Below are 18,792 nucleotides of genomic sequence, written 5' to 3'. Positions count from 1 at the left end.
AAGAGCTTATGAATGCCAAAGATTAGTCATTTGAAAAATGCAAGATAGGGAAAAATTGAAAGTTTAAGCAAATCACTCCTCTGTTCCATATTTCGTCTTTGATTGCATAGATGAGCTTTTTGTCTAACATACTTGAAATAATTAAAGGATAGATTTATATATCACAATATATATTTATATATTTCAAGCATTAAACATCATGGAAGACACACACTATTTTTTTTCTAAGTTTGAAAGGGAAGATGAAGATCCTTTCCTTCATTCAATAAAGTGTTGTCCAGCATCTACCCTATTTCATGTACTGTATTCATAAACATTCAACCATAGCCCTGTTCATGCAGTCTCCTGTGTGAGCAAGTTGTATTTGAAAGGAATTATCCAAGTTAAATGTCTTGTAAAGGTAGAATTGATAAGATAAAGGATTTAGGATAGTAAGTATACATTTGAGAGGCATCAACATGTAGGCAGAATAAACTGAATAAAATATAAAGAGAAAGAATAGGAAACTATGAGCAAAATTCATAAAAAAAGAGCCCCAGGTTTGGGGATCACCCCAGTTCATGTGTGGGAAGCACCAAGGGATGAAAGTCAAGTGCAGTTTGGATATCACAAAAGGGTATAAAAAGAGCTATTATAATTGTATTTACAGCTCACACTTGCTGTGCTCACATTTGTGTGACAAAACACTTTTCTAAGACTTCTCTCCCTTCCTCCTTTCTCATGACCCACCTGGAGGAGGTTCTGTTTTTATCCTCATTTTATAGAAAAGGAAGTTGAATACTGTGTCTGAAAGCACAGAGCTGGTAGGCATCTCAATATGGATTTTAATTCACATAGAGTGATTCCTGATAGAATTTATCAAAAAGAACCCAAGTCCTCATATGTCCATTGGGAAAAGGAGTGCTTAAATTTAAAGAGCAGTTTTGCCTATGAATTGACTTGTCTTTATTTTTGCCCTTGATATTTTAATGGACTTACTTTCTCAGTCACCTCTGATGCTTCACTTGTTTGCTTAATTTTCTTACTTCTGATAAGCACTCAAATTCCTTTACCTTGGCTTCACCATGCCTTGACTTCTTCTGCTAATTCATCTTGCCTCCTCCATGTTCATGCTCCATCACATTGAGCTGTGTAGATCTCACCTTGTGCTTCTTACTCCTAGACCTTCAAAAGTTGCCCTTCTCCACCTCCCTCAAGCCCGAACCTCACATCCTTGTGGCCCCTTCCCTCAGCTGGCTCTGTGGGACCAATGTTGTTGCTCATGACCTCTTGCTCACTAGAACTGTTTGCTCTGGGCATAATGCTCTGAGTTACCATCTTGAAAATTCTAGTAATTCTATCTTTGCATTTGTGTTTTATTGTCAGTCAAGCCAGGACCTGGGAGTTGAAGCTTTGACTCACATACATTTCTACCACTCCTCACAATTGGAGGGATTCTCCAATGTCTGCCCTGTCCCCCCATCCCCATTCCAGCCAATGACTGCTTCTCATTCCCACTAACCATGGAGCCTAGGAATGGTACTGGAGAGCCAGGATGAGACTGGAGCTCTTTGAGGCTCTGAACTCACATATGCCCATGAACAAGGCAATGTGATATGAAAGAGTAAGTTAAAATCACCAACCACCATGGCAGGTTGGTAGTTATATCACTGAGAAAGGAAAAGCCTTTTTTACTGCCTTTTGAATAGAATTCTGCACTTTCATTTTTCACTGAATTCTTCTGATTGTGTAGTCATACCTTCTTCAGGGATTGCAGGCACAAGGGCCTGCAAGCATCATTCAAGATAGTAAGAATGAGTCCAGGAGAGGGATTGAAACTACAGCAAACTAAAGAATATAGATCCCTTCAAATGAGGCCACCACGTCAGCCCCAGCCCATCAGTTCCACCAGGGAACATGGAACTGAAGTCATTATCTCTTCTGATTTTTGAGTAAAACTGAATTTTTATGTGAAATATCCCAGTATTCAAAGGGTTAAATTCATCAAAACATGATGAAACCCAGGCCAGAAAATGCTGGCTTGGGGACCATTCCTTTGAAACCTATGAATATGATTTATCGTGCATAATATTTTTGATGCTATCTCCCCTACTAGACATGGCTCTCTGAGAAAATATGCCAAGTCTCTTTTTTAAAATATTTATTTATGTATGTATCTTTAGTTTTTGGTGGATATATTAGTTTGTTTTTATATGATGCGGAGTTTCGAACCCAGTGCCTCATGCATGCTAGGCAAGCACTCTACCACTGAGCCACCATCCAAGCCCCAAGTCTTTATGATTAGCTGTTGAATCTTCAAAGTCTAATATACTTGTTGGCAAATGATAGGGACCCAACATAGTGGAATAAAGACCTAGTCAACTTGATTGAGGACTGCCATCCACCAGAATGCTTAAGCAGTTTGTCCTGATGTTGTCAAGTGACTTCTTCAATGTATATGCACATTTATGCACACATGTGTAATTGCTAATATCCTCAGAACTTATCCTTAACATTAGATATTATTATTTCAGTGCTTTTATAAAATGCAAAGATGTAAATATAAAGCATCATTTTCTTCAAAGGCTTTAGATGTTAATTTTCCTGAATTCCATGAATTTCTACACATTAATGTTTAGAATTTTGGGGAAAAGAAAGATGAATGGATTAGTCTTTTAAAAACCTACAGTTTACCAGGTGAAACAACTTTTAAAGTGTATCTATAAGTTTAAAAAATTGGTAAATAGATGTTTTGGTCACCTTTTTTGCTGCTGTGACTAAAGGACCCAACCAGAACAACTGCAGAGGAGGAAGAGTTTATTTGAGGGTTCACGGTTTTGGAGGTCAAGTCCATAGAAGTCCTACTCATTCCTAGGAGCTCCAGGTGAGGCAGGATATCATGGTGGAAGAGTGTGGCAGGGAAAAACAGCTCACATGTTGATCAGAAAGCAGAGGGAGGGAGAGAGAAAGAGACTCCACTCGCCAGATACAAATATATACCCCAATTCTCACCTCCTCCAGCCACACCCTACCACTTCAGTTACTGCCCAGTTAATCCTATCAGGGGATTAAATCACTTATTGGTTAAGACTCATAAAACCCAGTCATTTCTCCTCTGACCCTTATTGCATTGTCCTACATGTGAGCTTTTGGGGGACATTTTCCATCCAAACCATAATAATAAGATAATCCAAAGTATCATATATTTTTATTAAATATGCATAATTCCAATAACATTTTACATTATGACCTTTTTAATGACCACTCTTATCAGGAATCTATTTTTTTCCTTAAAAATCAGGCAATGAATTGTGATGGATGTAACAGAGCAGTGTGGGCCTCCGAGGCAGTATCCTTGGCATGTTCACAATTGGGGGTTTGTTTGATCACATGGCCTTTAACAAGTCATTTAAACTCTCAGAGCATCAGTTTCTTCTAAAGGAAGATCAATATTATCTAAAAATTGGTAAGGAATCTATCAGTCCTAAAGTTTTGCGATGGTAAGGGAGATGCTAAATTCTTAACAGTCATTTAGTCTTGTGTTTTTTGTTCATAAAACAATGAACAAAATAAATGCTTACCTTCCTGAAGCATAATTGTTTTTAGCAGGAAAAAGAAAACATTTAAAAATAACAGGGCATTATATAACATGCTGACAGTGACAGATGCTTTGGGAAAAACACAGAGTAAATCATGAGGGTTTTGGAGTGATGGCATGGGCCAGGGATTGCCCATCAGTGGCACAGTAGGTTTTGTTTGGAGGTTGACATTTTCAGGAGAGAAGCAGAGAGGAGAGGGAGGGAGCCATGTAGACATCTTGGAGAATGATGGATTGGATATAGAAGACAACTTGTGTACACACGTTCCTGCCATATTCAGGAAATAGCAAGAAAGCCTGTTTGGTTTGAATAAGAATATGAAGAATATGAAGCAGACAGAAGAGAAGATGAAGTTAGGAGATAGTTTAGGGGAACAATCATATAGGAGTTTTGTGCAGATGTTGGCTTTTACCCCAAGAAAAATGGGGAGGAATTGGAGGGTTTTGAGCAGAAGATTAATCCAATTTAACTTCAATTAGCACCTGGTCTATTGTGTTCAGATCAGACTGTAGACAGAAAGGTATGGACCACTTAGAAAGCGGATGGAGTGTATGTAGGTGAAGCACAAGATGGGTGTGGCCTAAGGAGGAGGTCCTGAGCTCTCTGTTTATTTTGAGGGTGAATCCAAGAGAGTTTTTTGATGGGAAAGTGAGAGAAAAGGCGTCAAGGACAACTCAACAATTTTTGACTGGCAAATGGAAGGCTGAGAGGGCTACGTATTAGTTGAAGACGACTCTGGATAGAGAAGGCCTTGTAACAAGTGACTTAGAAACTCATTTTGAACAGGTTAACTTTGTCGTGGAGATATCAAGTAAGCAGCGAGATATAAAAATCTATAGTTTCTGATAAATGTTCAGGCTAAGGATGTTAATTTAGAAAAATCTTGACAAATAGATAGTAATTAAAGCCAGGAGACTGAATAATGTCAATAAATGATTAGATGTATATAGAAAAGGCAAATAACCTACAGACTATAGCTGGGGATATCTCAATATTAAAAGGTCAGAAAGAAGTGGAGGAACCATCAACTATTTGAATGAGGAGCAGCCAGTGTGGTGGAAGGAATAACAAGAAAAATGGTATTCTCAAAAGTGGGATTCGGTGGGGGTGAGTTCAAAGAAGCCTGAGAGGTGGACTTTGGATTTAGCATTGTGGACAGTCTCTGGGGACATTGACAAGAGTGGCTTCAAACCCCAGGGGAATGAGTTGAGAGGGAGACAGAGAAAAGGAACAGGAGACAACGCGTATGGACAACACTTTTGGGGAGTTTGATGAAAGGGAACAGAGGTAGGGTAGAAGGTACTGAGGGAAATAGGGGCCACCCAGAGTTGTTTTTAGAGATAAGGAGATTAAAGTGTGCTGAGGGGAAGGATCCCAAGAGAAAAAGAAAATAAGGATAATGCGAGAGGAGGGAGGGGAATTGCAGGAGTGATGCTCCTAAGCACATAAGAAGGGCTGGTCCAAGCTAGAGAAGAAGTAGTCCATCGTGAGGAACAAGACAGAAGTAAGGGCATAATGGACCAATACTGGGAGGTAGGCAGATGCAGGGCAGCATGTAGAATTATGGTTACTTCCATTATTTTTAACATAGGAGCTCATATTTATAGATTGCTTAAGGTGTGCTAAATACTTTTTGAAAATACTGCCTGTATGAACTCATTTGGTGTTCACAGCACTCATAGGAATAGTTCCACATAATTAATGGACAAGAAGGGGTGATAAAGTCCCCTGATGCCCAGCCATCCCCTATCCACTGGCACCCTGGATCTCAACCCTGGTAGTCTGGCTTCAGAGCCTGCCTTCCTGGCTTTTGTGATGCACAAACTCTGTTCTCCAGGGAGGGGGGGGGGAATAGAAAAAAGCTTCTTCTTTAATCTTCCTCCATACAAATCATTTTTGCTATCACCTTTTTAAAAAGAAGTTAAATTTTATCAGGCATGAACTTAAGGTACTCTACAATAATGTCATGAAAATCAGTTCCCTAGGTATCTCCTAAAGTTTACTATAGAATCACACACATACATTAAGATTCAAAATTACTTTTGAAAAATGACTTTGCTTTCTCATAAGCATGGGGATGCTCACTGCCACAGGGAAACTGGTATAGATGGAGGAAAAGGGAAATGGTGCCTCCTACCAGTGGACTTTGGTAACCTGAGAAATGTACAGTGCATATTAGGAACGGGAACAGTTCAGTTACTTACCTACCTATCAACATTTACAAGTTAAGTCTCTGCACAAAATTTTCTATTGCATTTGTAAAAATTAAAAAAAAAATTGGTGCATTGTATTCCCCTGGCCTTGAAAGTTACTGGAAAAAATATTGCTTTCCCTTCTTCACTTTCCTCCTCGGGCTGCCTGTACATCAGTTCTATCAGTATCATTCACATGCATTGCCTCTCTCTTCCATCCTTAGATGCTACACAGCATTTAAATGACCAGAACCATCTGAGGCAGATGCATTGGTGACTTTAGGTAGCTCTGTAACTTGTGACCTATGGAGCTTATTCTCCAGTACCCAGCCTGTTTGTGGGCCAGAGTCCTGAGATTATAGTTTATTTGAGGTCTACAGGAAAAATAAGCCCAGGGAATGTGAATCTTGACTCCTCCTGTTCCAGCACAACCTGAATTCAAAGCTTTTTGTGCTCCCACAGATACAGGGCTTGTTTGATTAATGGATTTAGTTCCAGGAAACTGTCTTAGCAGAATTTACTAAAGGCTTTCAACTTTGTGCTAAAAAATGAGGAGTTCAAGCAGGATATCATTTGATGCATTTCCTTTGCTGTTTTTCTAAGAGCAAGACTGGGAAGTTTTATGGCACTGTGTTTTCAGGCTGGCAGGGTTTAAACAAACAAGATGCCCTTGACATGAGGAAAGGTTGCCCTCTGTTTTTCTCATTGCAGTCTACCTTGGGTTGAGCAGTACACTCATTTATAATACATGTGGAAGGTACCAAGAGCAGTCACTTACCCCAGTGACAGTACAATGGTTTTATTTTACGGTACAACTGTGTCCTCCCTATGATACTCTTGTGACCTCTGTGGTAGAGTCAAAGGAAGCACAGCACTCTGTACCGCCTCCTGCCAGGGTTACCATAACCCTTTTTCCATTTCCGGGCCTGATGCCCATTCCTTGTAGATGGGGCCTTGCTTCTTAGCTGAGGCTCTTTTACACATATCTGCACTATTCTGTTTTTCTGCTCACCCCTATCCCTGTCCCCTCCCTATCCCTGTGTAGTTACAGTCCACATTTAGCTTTCCATTTCTTTCCCTTGACTATATGCTCAACATTGGCTTCATTTCATTCCTGCTTTCTCTGAGTCCTTGAGTTATCTCAGCCTCCTTCCAGTGCCCCTTACCGCTCCCTCTGGGCAGTTCGTGGCATCTGTTTATGAGACTTGGCGTCACCAATCCAGGCACTGCCCACACTCTCTTCTTACAGAGCCTTCCTCTATGGTGTGACCTTACCACCTTTCCTGAAATTTCTCCACACGTGGCTTCCTTAGTGGGACCAGCAAATGCTACACTCATGAGTGAACGTGGACTTGACAGAGACAAGTGGTCTTGCCTCTGCACTTCTACTCTTCCAGCTTGTCCTGTCTCCCTCCCCACTGCTTTGCTACTTATCACACCCCTTGAGTTGCAGATATTACTTTCCATCTCATATTCCCTTCTCTTAAAGACTCAAGATTAGGGGTCGTGTGTTTCCACTATCAGTATCACCATAGGACTCACGCATAAGACATTCGGTTTGTCCAATGCATGAGTTCTCACTTGGCAGTTAAAGAAGATGCTATGGTTTGAACCTTGAATGTCCTCAAAGGTGCATGGGCTAAAGGTTTGGTCTCCAGAGTGGAGCTATTGGAAGGAACCTTTAGGAGGTGGGACCTAAGCCTAGTGGGTAGGCCTTAAGTCACTGGAGATGTGCCCTTAAAGGGGACAGTTAGAATCTGCTACACACTCCCTGCTGTTGCCATCTGGCAGTCCCACCAGAAGTCCAAAGTGATGGGTCTGCCTCATCTTGGACTGGAACCTCCAAACTATGGGACAAAATAATACCTTTCTCTCTATAAGTCAGTTACCTGAGGTATTTTGTTATAGTAATGCAAAGCTAAAAAATAAACCAGTAGACTTATCATTTGTTAAAATAGATAAATAAAGTTGCTTTTTCAGTTCCTGGGGGATCTAAGCAGGAGATGGATCATGAAGATAGGGAAAAAGTCAGGAGGGCTTGGTGGAGGGGGTTTTGAATGAGCAGCAAAATGTTCAAAGCAGCAAAATCCCAGCAGGTGCTTTCCTTTCCCTGATTACTGGTGTGTTGTTAGCATAGTTTCTCTGGAGATGACTGGGCATTAAGAGACCTCCTATGTGCAGGTATCTAGAAGCTATGACCAAAGCTGGCCACATGCATTAAACCCACACAAAGAAGTTTAGCTCTAAACTATCTGCAGAGGAGGTCTTATCAGTAATTGACCCTTCTGTGTTCACCTTCATGAATTTTACAGTGATTTTCACATTGTAAAATTATACCTGCAAGAGAGGGCTATCGCTCAGAGGGGCACTTACATCACCATATCTGGGTTGATATAAGACATAGACTAAAGTCAGCAATAACTCTGTGAACGTGTTGTCTATCTCCCTCACCCCACCCCTCAAACTTGAACCTTTGTCATCTCTGTGCTGACCTGGGTTTTGGATGTACAATAAAACCCCCATTGGCTGTGGATTTGGTCTGTGTCTACCTCAGGACATTGGGAGTGTTTTCACTCTCCTCTGAGGCAGTTCTAATCATTTGGCTTCACAGTTCATCATCTCCTTACCCAGGTGAATCTTCTGAACTGGGAGCATTTCTCCTCTTGTCTCTTTACATAAAGCCTAATGGATGTGCAGTCTTTCAGCATTTCTTCTTCCTATGTCTGAAAAGTTGTGATAACAAATATGACGTAGGGCTACAAGCTTTTGTGAAGTTAATTATTTCAAATGAGGAAAGAAGATCAAACACCTAAGAAGAAAATGGCTTAGAAATTGGAAAGAAGGTATTCCGCTCTGCTACAGTTGGTTGATATTTGGCTCTTTTATTTTTCTCCTGAGCAATGTAAGAGCCATTGAGCTCAGAGGACGGGAACATCCTGTACAGAAAATAGATGGTGTGTGGAGGAGGAGAGGGGGCACCCGGCAGTCATTCTTTGAATCCTTCAGTGAGCTTCACTTGAATATGTTAGAGCAGCGAGGAAAGGGCTAGAAAACAGAGCTCTGCTTGGATGGCTTCCAACTCCCTTTACAAAGCTCAGGAAAAGCTCAGCTAAGCCACATGCATTTTATGTTTTCCTGAGGAAAGACTCTGCTTGTTGGTCTCGGGGTTAAGGAGTCTCAGCACGTTTTTATAGAGACACTAAAACATTCTCTTCATATTTTCCTCTGGCACTGAAAGGAGCCCAGGGGAGAGAATCACATTTAAGTGCCAGCTAGGCCGATGAGCTGTGTGAGAGGTTAGGTGAGGGGCAACCTCATGGTGTGTGCGCCCTTAGCTGCCATATCACAAAATGTGTGTGTGTGTGTGTGTGAGAGAGAGAGAGAGAGAGAGAGTCATAAGCACAGAATCTTCGCTGAAACTGGAAGAAATTAAACTCTCAAGTGAGGCTTATGTGTGTTTCACAATTTCTGACTTTTGATGAGATAGTGCAAAAATGACCACCATCTTCATCCTTATCAGATAATGGCTCGACCTGTTCATGTGTGACAGTGCAGGAGGAAGGATACAGATGGACAGACGTGAGGGACATGTCACAAGAGTCTCAAGACTGTCCAGAGCTGGAGCTTTCTTCTTTGTCCCCAAACATTTTCTTTTTAAAAGAAAGCAGCAGAATTTTCAGTTCTTTGTGCCAGTGATTTGGAATGTTCACTGGAGCAAGAAGACCATTTACGAACCATTTCAGGCTCTCTTGGCCTGTCATACCCCATTGTGTTTATTTCAAAACCTGAGATTTTTACCTAGAGAATGTTGCCAGAGAAGAAAACCTGTCACTGTTGCAATTGGCATTTGTGGGTGCAGTTTTCCTTTATCTGCTGAACTTAGCTGTTTCTTTTTCTAGAAAATTCTCATCTTTACTTTGCTCATTTACAGAGACTACTGCATAGGAGGCATAGTACTATCTTTTTTATTTTATTTATTTTTTTATTTTTGTAGTGCTGGGGATTGAACCCAGGGCCCTGTGCATGCGAGGCAAGCACTCTACCAACTGTGCTATGTCCCCAGCCCTCAGCCCTGGCATAGTACTATCTTGAAGACATTATATCTTGTTCACATCCTTGTAATTTTCTCATTCATAATTAATATTTCTTATGTAGTCATTTTCCTTAAATTTTTGCCATATAAAGTATATATAATTATGCTAAATTGGGATACCAAAATATTGCTTATATCAGAAGTATCTAACATTGTTTATAGGTTTAGAATATCAGTGCATTTCTTTGTTCCAGGTTTTTACCCCTATTCTAGTGGGACTGCAAATCAGAATTAGTCTCATGGTCTTTCTCTCTGGTTATCCAATGACAATTTGTGATGAAGAGTCAACTGGCTAAAGAATCATGATTATGGATTTAAGAGTGAGGGAAGTAATATCCTAATGCTATTAAGGAAGTCTGCAAAGTTTCCTCTTTTAAAGACAATCAAGAAAAACCAATGGCTCTGTTTATTTTGAATTGTCAGTTAATATTTTTCAAGGGGAAAAAAGTGGACCTTAAGTTAATTTTTAATTTTCAAACTAGAAGGGGTATATCCCGTTCATGACCAAGTTACTGCCCTCCAGACACAGGAAAATACGCTAGGTGCTTAAACAAAGGATCATGCTGTTTGGGGACTATGCAAGTGTCCAAAATAGTGGCAATCATTTCCTTGAATGGAATGAGTGACCAAGTACTTCTCCCTCAGCCTGATAAAGCAGCGCCACCTACTGCCCAAAAGCCTGACTTTATGCTGAAGCCGTTGAGCAGAAACTGATCTCTACACACACACACACACACACACACACACAGACACACACAAATTGGTTCAGAGGCTCTTATCAGTTAACATCTAATCTGGGTCAGTTGAAGTTTTTTCCCTACCATTTCTGTGTGTGTGTGTGTGTTTCAGTGTCCTCATTTGTATTAGAAGCAACATTAGAGAGAGTGAGAGACAGAAAGAGATACAATGCAAACAGGAAAAACGTAAAAATGCAGGCCTTTCCTCATTGGTGTCTACCGCTGTCTTTTCTTCTGGAAATAATGATGCAATTCTATGTTCCATTTTACACATAACAGTGATGTAAGAATTAATAGTCAATGCTTGTCTGAATTGAACCATTATTCATATTTCATCCTAGGTGTGTGTTCTTTATTAAATGGTTACAGATTTAATAGATATTTGTGAATTCCCCTTTCTCCATTATTGTCATTCCTAGAATTATATGAAAGCTACAATGTTTTAGCAATAATAACCCCTAGCATTCCTAATGTTCTTTATATTATGACATCACACAGGCATTTGCATAAAGCATTAATAAGAGCATATCTTTTTATTATGTTAGAGTCATTAATTATTCTTTCAACTACTTAGGTTTATTTCATCTAGTCTATTACACCACAACATAAAATAAGTAAGTGGCAGGAGACATGGTACAACAATGATCGTGGTTCTTTTCATCATTCCCTGTAACTCTTTCAAGGTCTAACTGGTTATCGACCACTCACATCATTCATGATGATGCTTCTCCTTTTGTGCTGAGAAGATCATATCATCTCAAACCTGCTCCATAATTAATTTTGCAGCTTGTACTCCTTCATATTAAATTGTATTTGTCACCCTGGTGTTAATTTATTTGTACGTTAATGGGATGTCATACAGCCCCAAATTTATATTTGACAGTTGTCAGGGCTTTGCTCTCCAAACAAACTGAAATAGAATATCACTTGGCTTTGGTATATGATGTAAAGACATGATTGTATAAATGATATATGTTAGAAATAGAGACATACAAATAGCACAGATGGCTTCAGTTTTAATCCATATTTGAAGAAAAGCTGTGTGAATCCCTAATATTGTCAAAACTTGACTTTCTCAATCTCCTGTACATGTTAAGAAGCTTTTATTATATTTAGTGTAACTTTACTCATTCAACTCAAACTCAAGCATCTGCTCCATGCTAGGCACTGTGCTGGGTTCTCAGGATTCAGTGATTAAAAAGTAAATTCCTTCCCCTCTGTGAACTCACTTTTTTGTAGAGGAAAACAATATGCAAGTGGTCCCAGCAGGGAGGGCCAGGAGCTGTGGGCACAGGAGGAAGTGAATGCCACCAGACTTCAAGGGCATGGGCCCGGGAGGAGGGGGAACCCAAGAGACTTCTAGAGGAGGGAGAGCCTAGGTGACATTTTCAGGGGTGAAAAAGAACTTGCCAGGCCAGAAAGTGTTCTAGGAGGGGAGATAGGGTTTGCAAAATCACAGGTGTGAGAGCCACACAGTTTAAGGAGAATGTGTTTTTCACTTAACTTGGGCTCAAGACTGCACATGAAGCTCTGAGAGATGGGATTGGACAGGCAGAAGAGACAATAGAGGATCAGTCATGAGTCTGGACTTTTTTCTGAACGTTTTCATGATTTTTTTTTAAGTAAGGAGGCAAGAGTGAGTGATTGGCTTCAAACTGATCAGAAAGCTCCTAGCAACACTATAGAGAGCGGATTTGAGCAGACTATGGCTGGAGGAAGGGGGATCAGTTAAGAAATAAGCAGGGAAAGGGAAGCAATTACACATTACAGAGCTAATTGAATGACCACCTATGGAAGAAGTCTAGTAAAATTTCTGTTTCTAGCATACGAACAGTCCCATGGCATCTTCCACTAAGATATTGGCAGTGCCCAAGTTGGAGATGAGCATTCAGCAAAGGAGGCATGTGAGTGTGTGCAATACCTCCAATGAGAGAGATCCACAGGGTCGCTGTCTATAGACTTTTGGAGTTCAGGGGAGTCACTAGAATTGATCTTTATTCTTTATGAACCCTTTATAGTATGTTTAATTGTGCTGAAAGAAATCATGAATAGGTTCTATGCACCGAGACCTCCCTTCATGAATCCCACGGTTCTTACTCCCCCAGAGGACTGGTATGAGCAGTTGAGCCCCCTCGTCCTGACCCTGAAGGACTGCATGGGAGAAGTGGTGAGCAGAGCCAAGCAGTCGCTGACCTTCGTGCTGCTCCAGGAGCTCGCCTGCAGCTTGCCCCAGTGCCTGACACTCACTCTACGCAGAGACATCGTCTTCAGCCAAGCAGTAGGTGCCCGTGGTTGTTCCCACAGAGCCGGGCTGCATGTGCACATCCTCTCTTTGATGAGGGTAGAATTCTTCCTTTGGCAGCTTTATTTTTAAAGATCCTTTTCTTAAGGTGTGGACACCAATATTTTTTTCTTGTGATAGCTATGAGCAGAAGACCATGCAGACGTAGCTTATGAAACCACCTTCGGTATTTCTTTGTGAAACACTGAGATGGCCAAGTCTCTGTCCATTCCATTGACCAGGGCACAGAGACTGAAGAAAGAGTGATCCATCTTTGTATTATGCTCTGGGGTCTGCTAACATGTCAGGGAAGGGACCTCTGCCTCGTCCTGCAGGTGACAAGCTAGGACTGGGCAAAGGGATCTCTTTACTCAGTTTCCCTATCACTCCCAAGACAGGATTTCACTGTAATCCTTATTTTGTTTATAAAATAAATTTTCAGGGCAGTAAGGCTTGAACCAGGAGCTTACCAGGACTAGCTCTTTTTCTGATAGGACCCCACTACTCCACCTCATGCTGGTGCCATCCTTTTTCCCACCTACCTCCACCCCCAGGGTTGAGTCTTATAAACAGAAAACATGCAGGGAAGGAGACAAAAGGCCTCCTTTTAAGCATTCCATTCAATGGGAGAATTTTAACCAAACTGTCTCTGTCCACCATTAAGCTATCTCGTGGCTGGTGCATAGCCAATGGCGCTAACCACATGTCAGGAATTATGCCCTACTCCCTATATAGTTCTTTGTTGTGTCCTTTCAATGACTCTGTGAAATAATTGCCTCTATTCTGCATGTACAAATAATAATTAATTCAGTTTGGAAGTGCTAAGTAACTTTTTGTGGTTTTCTTGGTAGAAATCATATGCATACATTTGAAGACAAACCCAAACTCCAAAAGCCATGTATTTACCCTTTTGTAATACTATCTTCCCCAAGACTTTCATACAGAGCCTTGATGGATCAAAGACTGCCAACTTATTTTATTATGTATATATGTATGAAGACTAGTAATTTTGTTAGAATTGTTAATTAAATCTGTGATGTCTTAAAAGTCTAAACTATTCTAAAATTGAACTAATAAGATTGCTGACCCCAGTAAATTTCTTCAATGATTTTTTTTTTTTTTTAGCTTGCTGGATTGGTTTGTGGTTTTATCATCAAATTACACACGAGTTTGCACGACCCCAACTTCTTGCAGCAGCTTCATACAGTGGGGTTGATAGTACAATATGAAGGACTGCTGAGCACATACAGTGAGTACTGTTTAGTACATGTTACCATCACGTCCCTATCCATGATATTTAGCACATCAACTTTTCAGGGAAGTATAAAAACAATATTGTGCCAAGTATTACAGAAATAATGTAATTTCTGGTTTTTACATTCCTTCACCTTGTAACTTACTTTGACATCCCATTATGTTTTGAAAATAGAATTATAGATTATTTCAAAGTAGACTCCTGAGAAGCCTTCTGGCTTTTTTTTTTTTAATATAAAAGGCTCTTTGCCAACATACTTTCAATCAGTGGATTTGAAAATCCTAATGCTGAAATATCTAGAACTACACTATTCATTACTGGAGTCTCCAATGGATATGGAGCCCTTGAAATAGGCCTACTCCAAATCAATATATTCTAGATGTGCATCCCGATTTCAAAGATTAGTTTTTAAAAAAGGAAATTTTACATAGTTATTAAAAATTCTACATTGATTTTTCAGTTAAAATGGTCTTTTGGATATATTGGGTTCAATAACATATTATTAAAATTACTGTTACTTTTTTATCTTATTTATAAATATGACTGACAGAAAATGTATGATAATGTACATAGTGCATATTCTGTTTCTATTGGATAGAGATGATCCAGAATCCTACTTAACTATCTCTTTCTCAGGCTTTCTTAGTTTGAGTATGTAGATACAAACCTACCAGGGGCCTTGGGCAGTGGTGGTCAATTCAATCATCTCTGTGTATAGAAATCAGATATCAGTCCTGTCGATAAAAAGATGTCCAAATGATAGTTTGTTTTATAAAGGTTTGAAAATCTCTCTGTAGCCTCTGAGCAAAAGTGTGCATTCTTCTTCCCTCTAGGGGTACATGGACTTCCAGAAAGTCCATTGAAAAGGTTCTTATTTCTCTGATGAAAACCTTCAGCCGTTGAGGAACAGTATGTGGAATAAATATGCCACCTTCAAAAACCCTTTCACTAAAATATTAGAACAAATTCCAGCAAGAAGGGGTAGTAGCTCTTGACCTTTTCTCTATAAGTATGTTTGTAAAGAGGCACCTTTTTCTTTGTTTAGGTGATGAAATTGGAATGCTAGAGGACATGGCTGTTGGCATTTCCGACTTGAAGAAAGTAGCATTTAAAATAATAGAAGCCAAATCCAATGATGTCTTGCCAGTTATAACAGGAAGACGGTGAGTGTGACCATTTCTTACAGACTGTGCTTTGTTTGGGATGTTGTATTTATTCCTGGAAAAGGAGCCTTGGAGAATTCAGATTTGGCTTGAGTTGTTTTCTTTTGTTCTCTTTTCCTTTTTGGTGAAAAGTAAATACATGTGATGTGACAGGGCAAGATCTTGAAAATCTTCTAGAGCCTTAAATGTTTGTAAATTGTAGTCAGGTGAGTCTGGTAATGCTTCTCCATGAAATATGAGAAATTTAAAATAATAGCGTGCATGAGAAGAACATTTTCTCTTTATAGCTATCTAGTCTAAAGCTCTGGATGTTTTTACTTTTGCGGGAATCGTTCAGTTAATAGCTCCATAATTCTTGAGATGACTTTAAATTAAATTCAGTTAAAAGCAGCAACATTTTTAGGAAAGATATATTCCTATGTCAGGGGCATATACCACCATTTTTCTTAATTATTTTTGACAATTCATTCTCAGACTGTGAAATTTCCGAGAAGTGTTTTAAATATATAGCTTTGAAGGTCAGTATATGATGGGCAAAATATCAGAAATAATTAAGAAAAATGAAAGTGTGTAAAATAGTCTTCTAGTAGGAGACTTCTATCCCATAGTAAGTTGTTGCAATCAGAATTCCTTCAACCTTCAACTATTCTACTGTTAGCAGTTTTAAGTGCTGCATGAGTTTATTTAAAGATTGAAATATTCTTTGGTCATAATGAAAACGTGAATGTACAAAAGGAATAAAACTTTTCATGCTAGAGAAAAATGAAGAGGAGGCAGCGTCTAAAATTAATGCAAAATACACTTGTCTTCCTGTCTATGGTAAACATGTGATATTTAAAGTTTATTTGAAGGGTGCCGAGAGTCACACAGTTGGAAGATAGGTGACTATTTCTTACACATAGAGGAAAATAAAAAAGCCAATCCTCATCTTCATAAAATTAAAAATCTCATTTGGAGATTAATGCTTCATTTGCTATTCATTGGAGGAAAAAGGAATAAAATTGCCCATATACACACTTGGAAATAGTACAGCTCTGTATATTACCGTGAAGTTTACTGTCAAAAGTGAGAAGGTGATACTTTTCTCACAATTTATAAGGGACACTTACCAGGGCATTTGCAGATGAAGTGCAGAGGGCTTTTTCTGAGGCCACTCCTCAAGCAGTATCTAAGTTCTCAAGTTGTCACAGAGATGGGAGCAGCCCCCTCCCCCCTCCCCCGAATGACAGCGTGGGTAGCTTGGCAAATCCTGCAATTGGGAGGAGTCATCTCAAACCATCATGTTAGGAATAAAGGACTCCATCAAAGGCATACAACAATTTTAGAAGCAGTTATTCGTGAAAAGGTAGGATATATTGGACAGAATTAGTGGGGATCTGTGGTGCTTTTCCTGAGGGCTGCTCCCACCAGGCAGAACTGCCCTCTCTCAGTTTCACCAGGACAAAGCCCATTCACTAACCCTTTGCAGCTTCACTGTCCTGGAGAATGACTTCATTTGCACTGAAGAACAGGAAAAAGCACAGTCTTGAAAATTGTTAGAAACAACAGTGATTTAGACAGTTCCATTCACAATAGAATCATAAAGAATAAATAGGAATAAATTAAACAGGTTTGTCTAGGAAGTGTTTACCAAGCACACAAAATAATTACTGAGAGAAATTAATATGATACAGTTATAATGGAGAGACAGTCTGTGCTCAGTGTTTGGAAGACTCAATGTTGTTTAGATGGCATTTGTTTCCACAAATGGATCTATATAGATTTAGTATAATTTCTGTCTAAATCTCAGGAGTCATTTTTGCAGAAATTGGCAGAATAAACGTAAAATTTATGTAAATGAAAAGGACCCAGAATACTCCCCAAAATTTGTACGGAGGATTTATATTTTCTGGTTTCAAAATTTGCAATAACACTATAATAATCGAGACAGTATAATACTGGTCTAAGTATCCGTATACATAGGTCATCAGAACAGAATTTGGAGTTCAGAAATAAACTCTCATATTTAGAGTCAATTGATTTTCAAGAAATATAACTTAATGGTGAGTGTAGAATTTTTTCAAAAACGATGCTGTAGCAATTGGTTATCTATATGCAAATACAAGAATTTGAACCCACATACAAAAATTAACCCATGTAGATCTAAAAATATAAGCTAAAACTATGAAACTTCTAGGAGAAAATATTTATAAGTTGGCTTACTAATGAGTTCTTTAGACACAAAAAGCAAGGTGCATCAAAGAAAAAACACATAATAGGACTTTATGAAAATAGTAAACTTTGAAGCATCAAAGATATCATTAAGTGAATGAAAATACAAGTCACCGACTGAAAAACATGAAAATCATATATTTGAAAAGAACTTGTTCCCAAAATATTTAGAGATAGCTTGTATCTCAATAAAAATGAAAAAAAAAAGAAACCCTAATTTAAAAATGGGCAAAAATTTGAATAGATATTTCATCAAATACATTTTATGAATGGTTTGTAGCACATGAAAACATACTTAACATCATTAATCATTAGGAGAATGAAATTAAAACCACAGTTATTTACCAGTTTACTCACACTAGAATCATCATAATCAAAAAGTTAGATAATAACAGATGTTGATAAAGACATGTAAAACCTAGAATGTTCATACATTATTGGTGAAAATGTAAAACGGTACACCACTTTGGAAATAAGCAGTTTCTCACAGAGTTAAGTATGAACTCGTAGGTGTATATACCCATAAGAAGACAAAGCTTTTGTTCAAACAAAAAAATTTGACTGGAATGTTCACAGCAGCATTATTCCTAATAGCCCAAATCATGAAAATATCCCAAATTTCCATCAAATAATGACAACATCGGCACATTGTGTTATAGTGTATCTATAAAGTAGAATGCTATTTAGTAATTGGACAAACTGCTGGTATACACTATGATGTGGGTAACATCAAAAACATTATGCTAAGTGAAAAAGCCAGATGGAAAAGTCTACCCATTGTATGAAACCATTCATAGGAAATATGTAGAAAAATAAACCCTGTAGAGACTTCCTGAGGCTGGCAGTCAGAGGGGATTGACAGGCATGAAAGATCCATTTAAGGTGATGGAAATGTTCTAAAACTGGATTATGGTTATGGTTGTACAACTCAGTAAACCTGTTAAAGCTCTGGATTATGTCATTAAATGTATGCATTTATGTCAATTGTATCTTAAGCTAATACAAAGTTATCACAGAAAAATTACATAAAGCGTGTCACCTTCAGAGTAACTTGCACATGTGTACTGTCTCTTTGATGCTTAAATATTCTTGAAAGACTTGAAATAAACCCCATCCCTCTGTTAGCTGTGCTATTCTGAGGAGGGTTGGAAACAATTAAGCAAAGAGCAATAATGTGTCCATCCATCTGAAGGTAATGTTAACATCCATATTTGCTCAATTGATGGTGATTCCCAATTCTCTTTCATAGCTAGAAAGTCTACATTTCCATTCACAATTCACG

General features: G+C 38.9%; 1 protein-coding gene across 3 annotated transcripts in view; it reads left to right on the top strand.

Annotated features, from left to right (window-relative positions):
* The window catches only part of Inpp4b (inositol polyphosphate-4-phosphatase type II B), a 729,464-nt gene that overhangs the window by 635,499 nt on the left and 75,173 nt on the right, over nt 1-18,792 (top strand). For all 3 annotated transcript variants that reach the window (XM_048813449.1, XM_048813450.1, XM_048813451.1), the window contains 3 exons: nt 12,706-12,878; nt 14,007-14,130; nt 15,182-15,299. In XM_048813449.1, coding sequence (XP_048669406.1) covers nt 12,706-12,878; nt 14,007-14,130; nt 15,182-15,299 — 415 coding nt within the window. The remainder of the gene's footprint in view (nt 1-12,705; nt 12,879-14,006; nt 14,131-15,181; nt 15,300-18,792) is intronic.

This window comes from Marmota marmota, unplaced genomic scaffold (genome assembly GCF_001458135.2).
Source record: "Marmota marmota marmota unplaced genomic scaffold, marMar, whole genome shotgun sequence".
NCBI lineage: Eukaryota > Metazoa > Chordata > Mammalia > Rodentia > Sciuridae > Marmota > Marmota marmota.
This window is presented reverse-complemented; position numbering and strand designations above follow the sequence as displayed.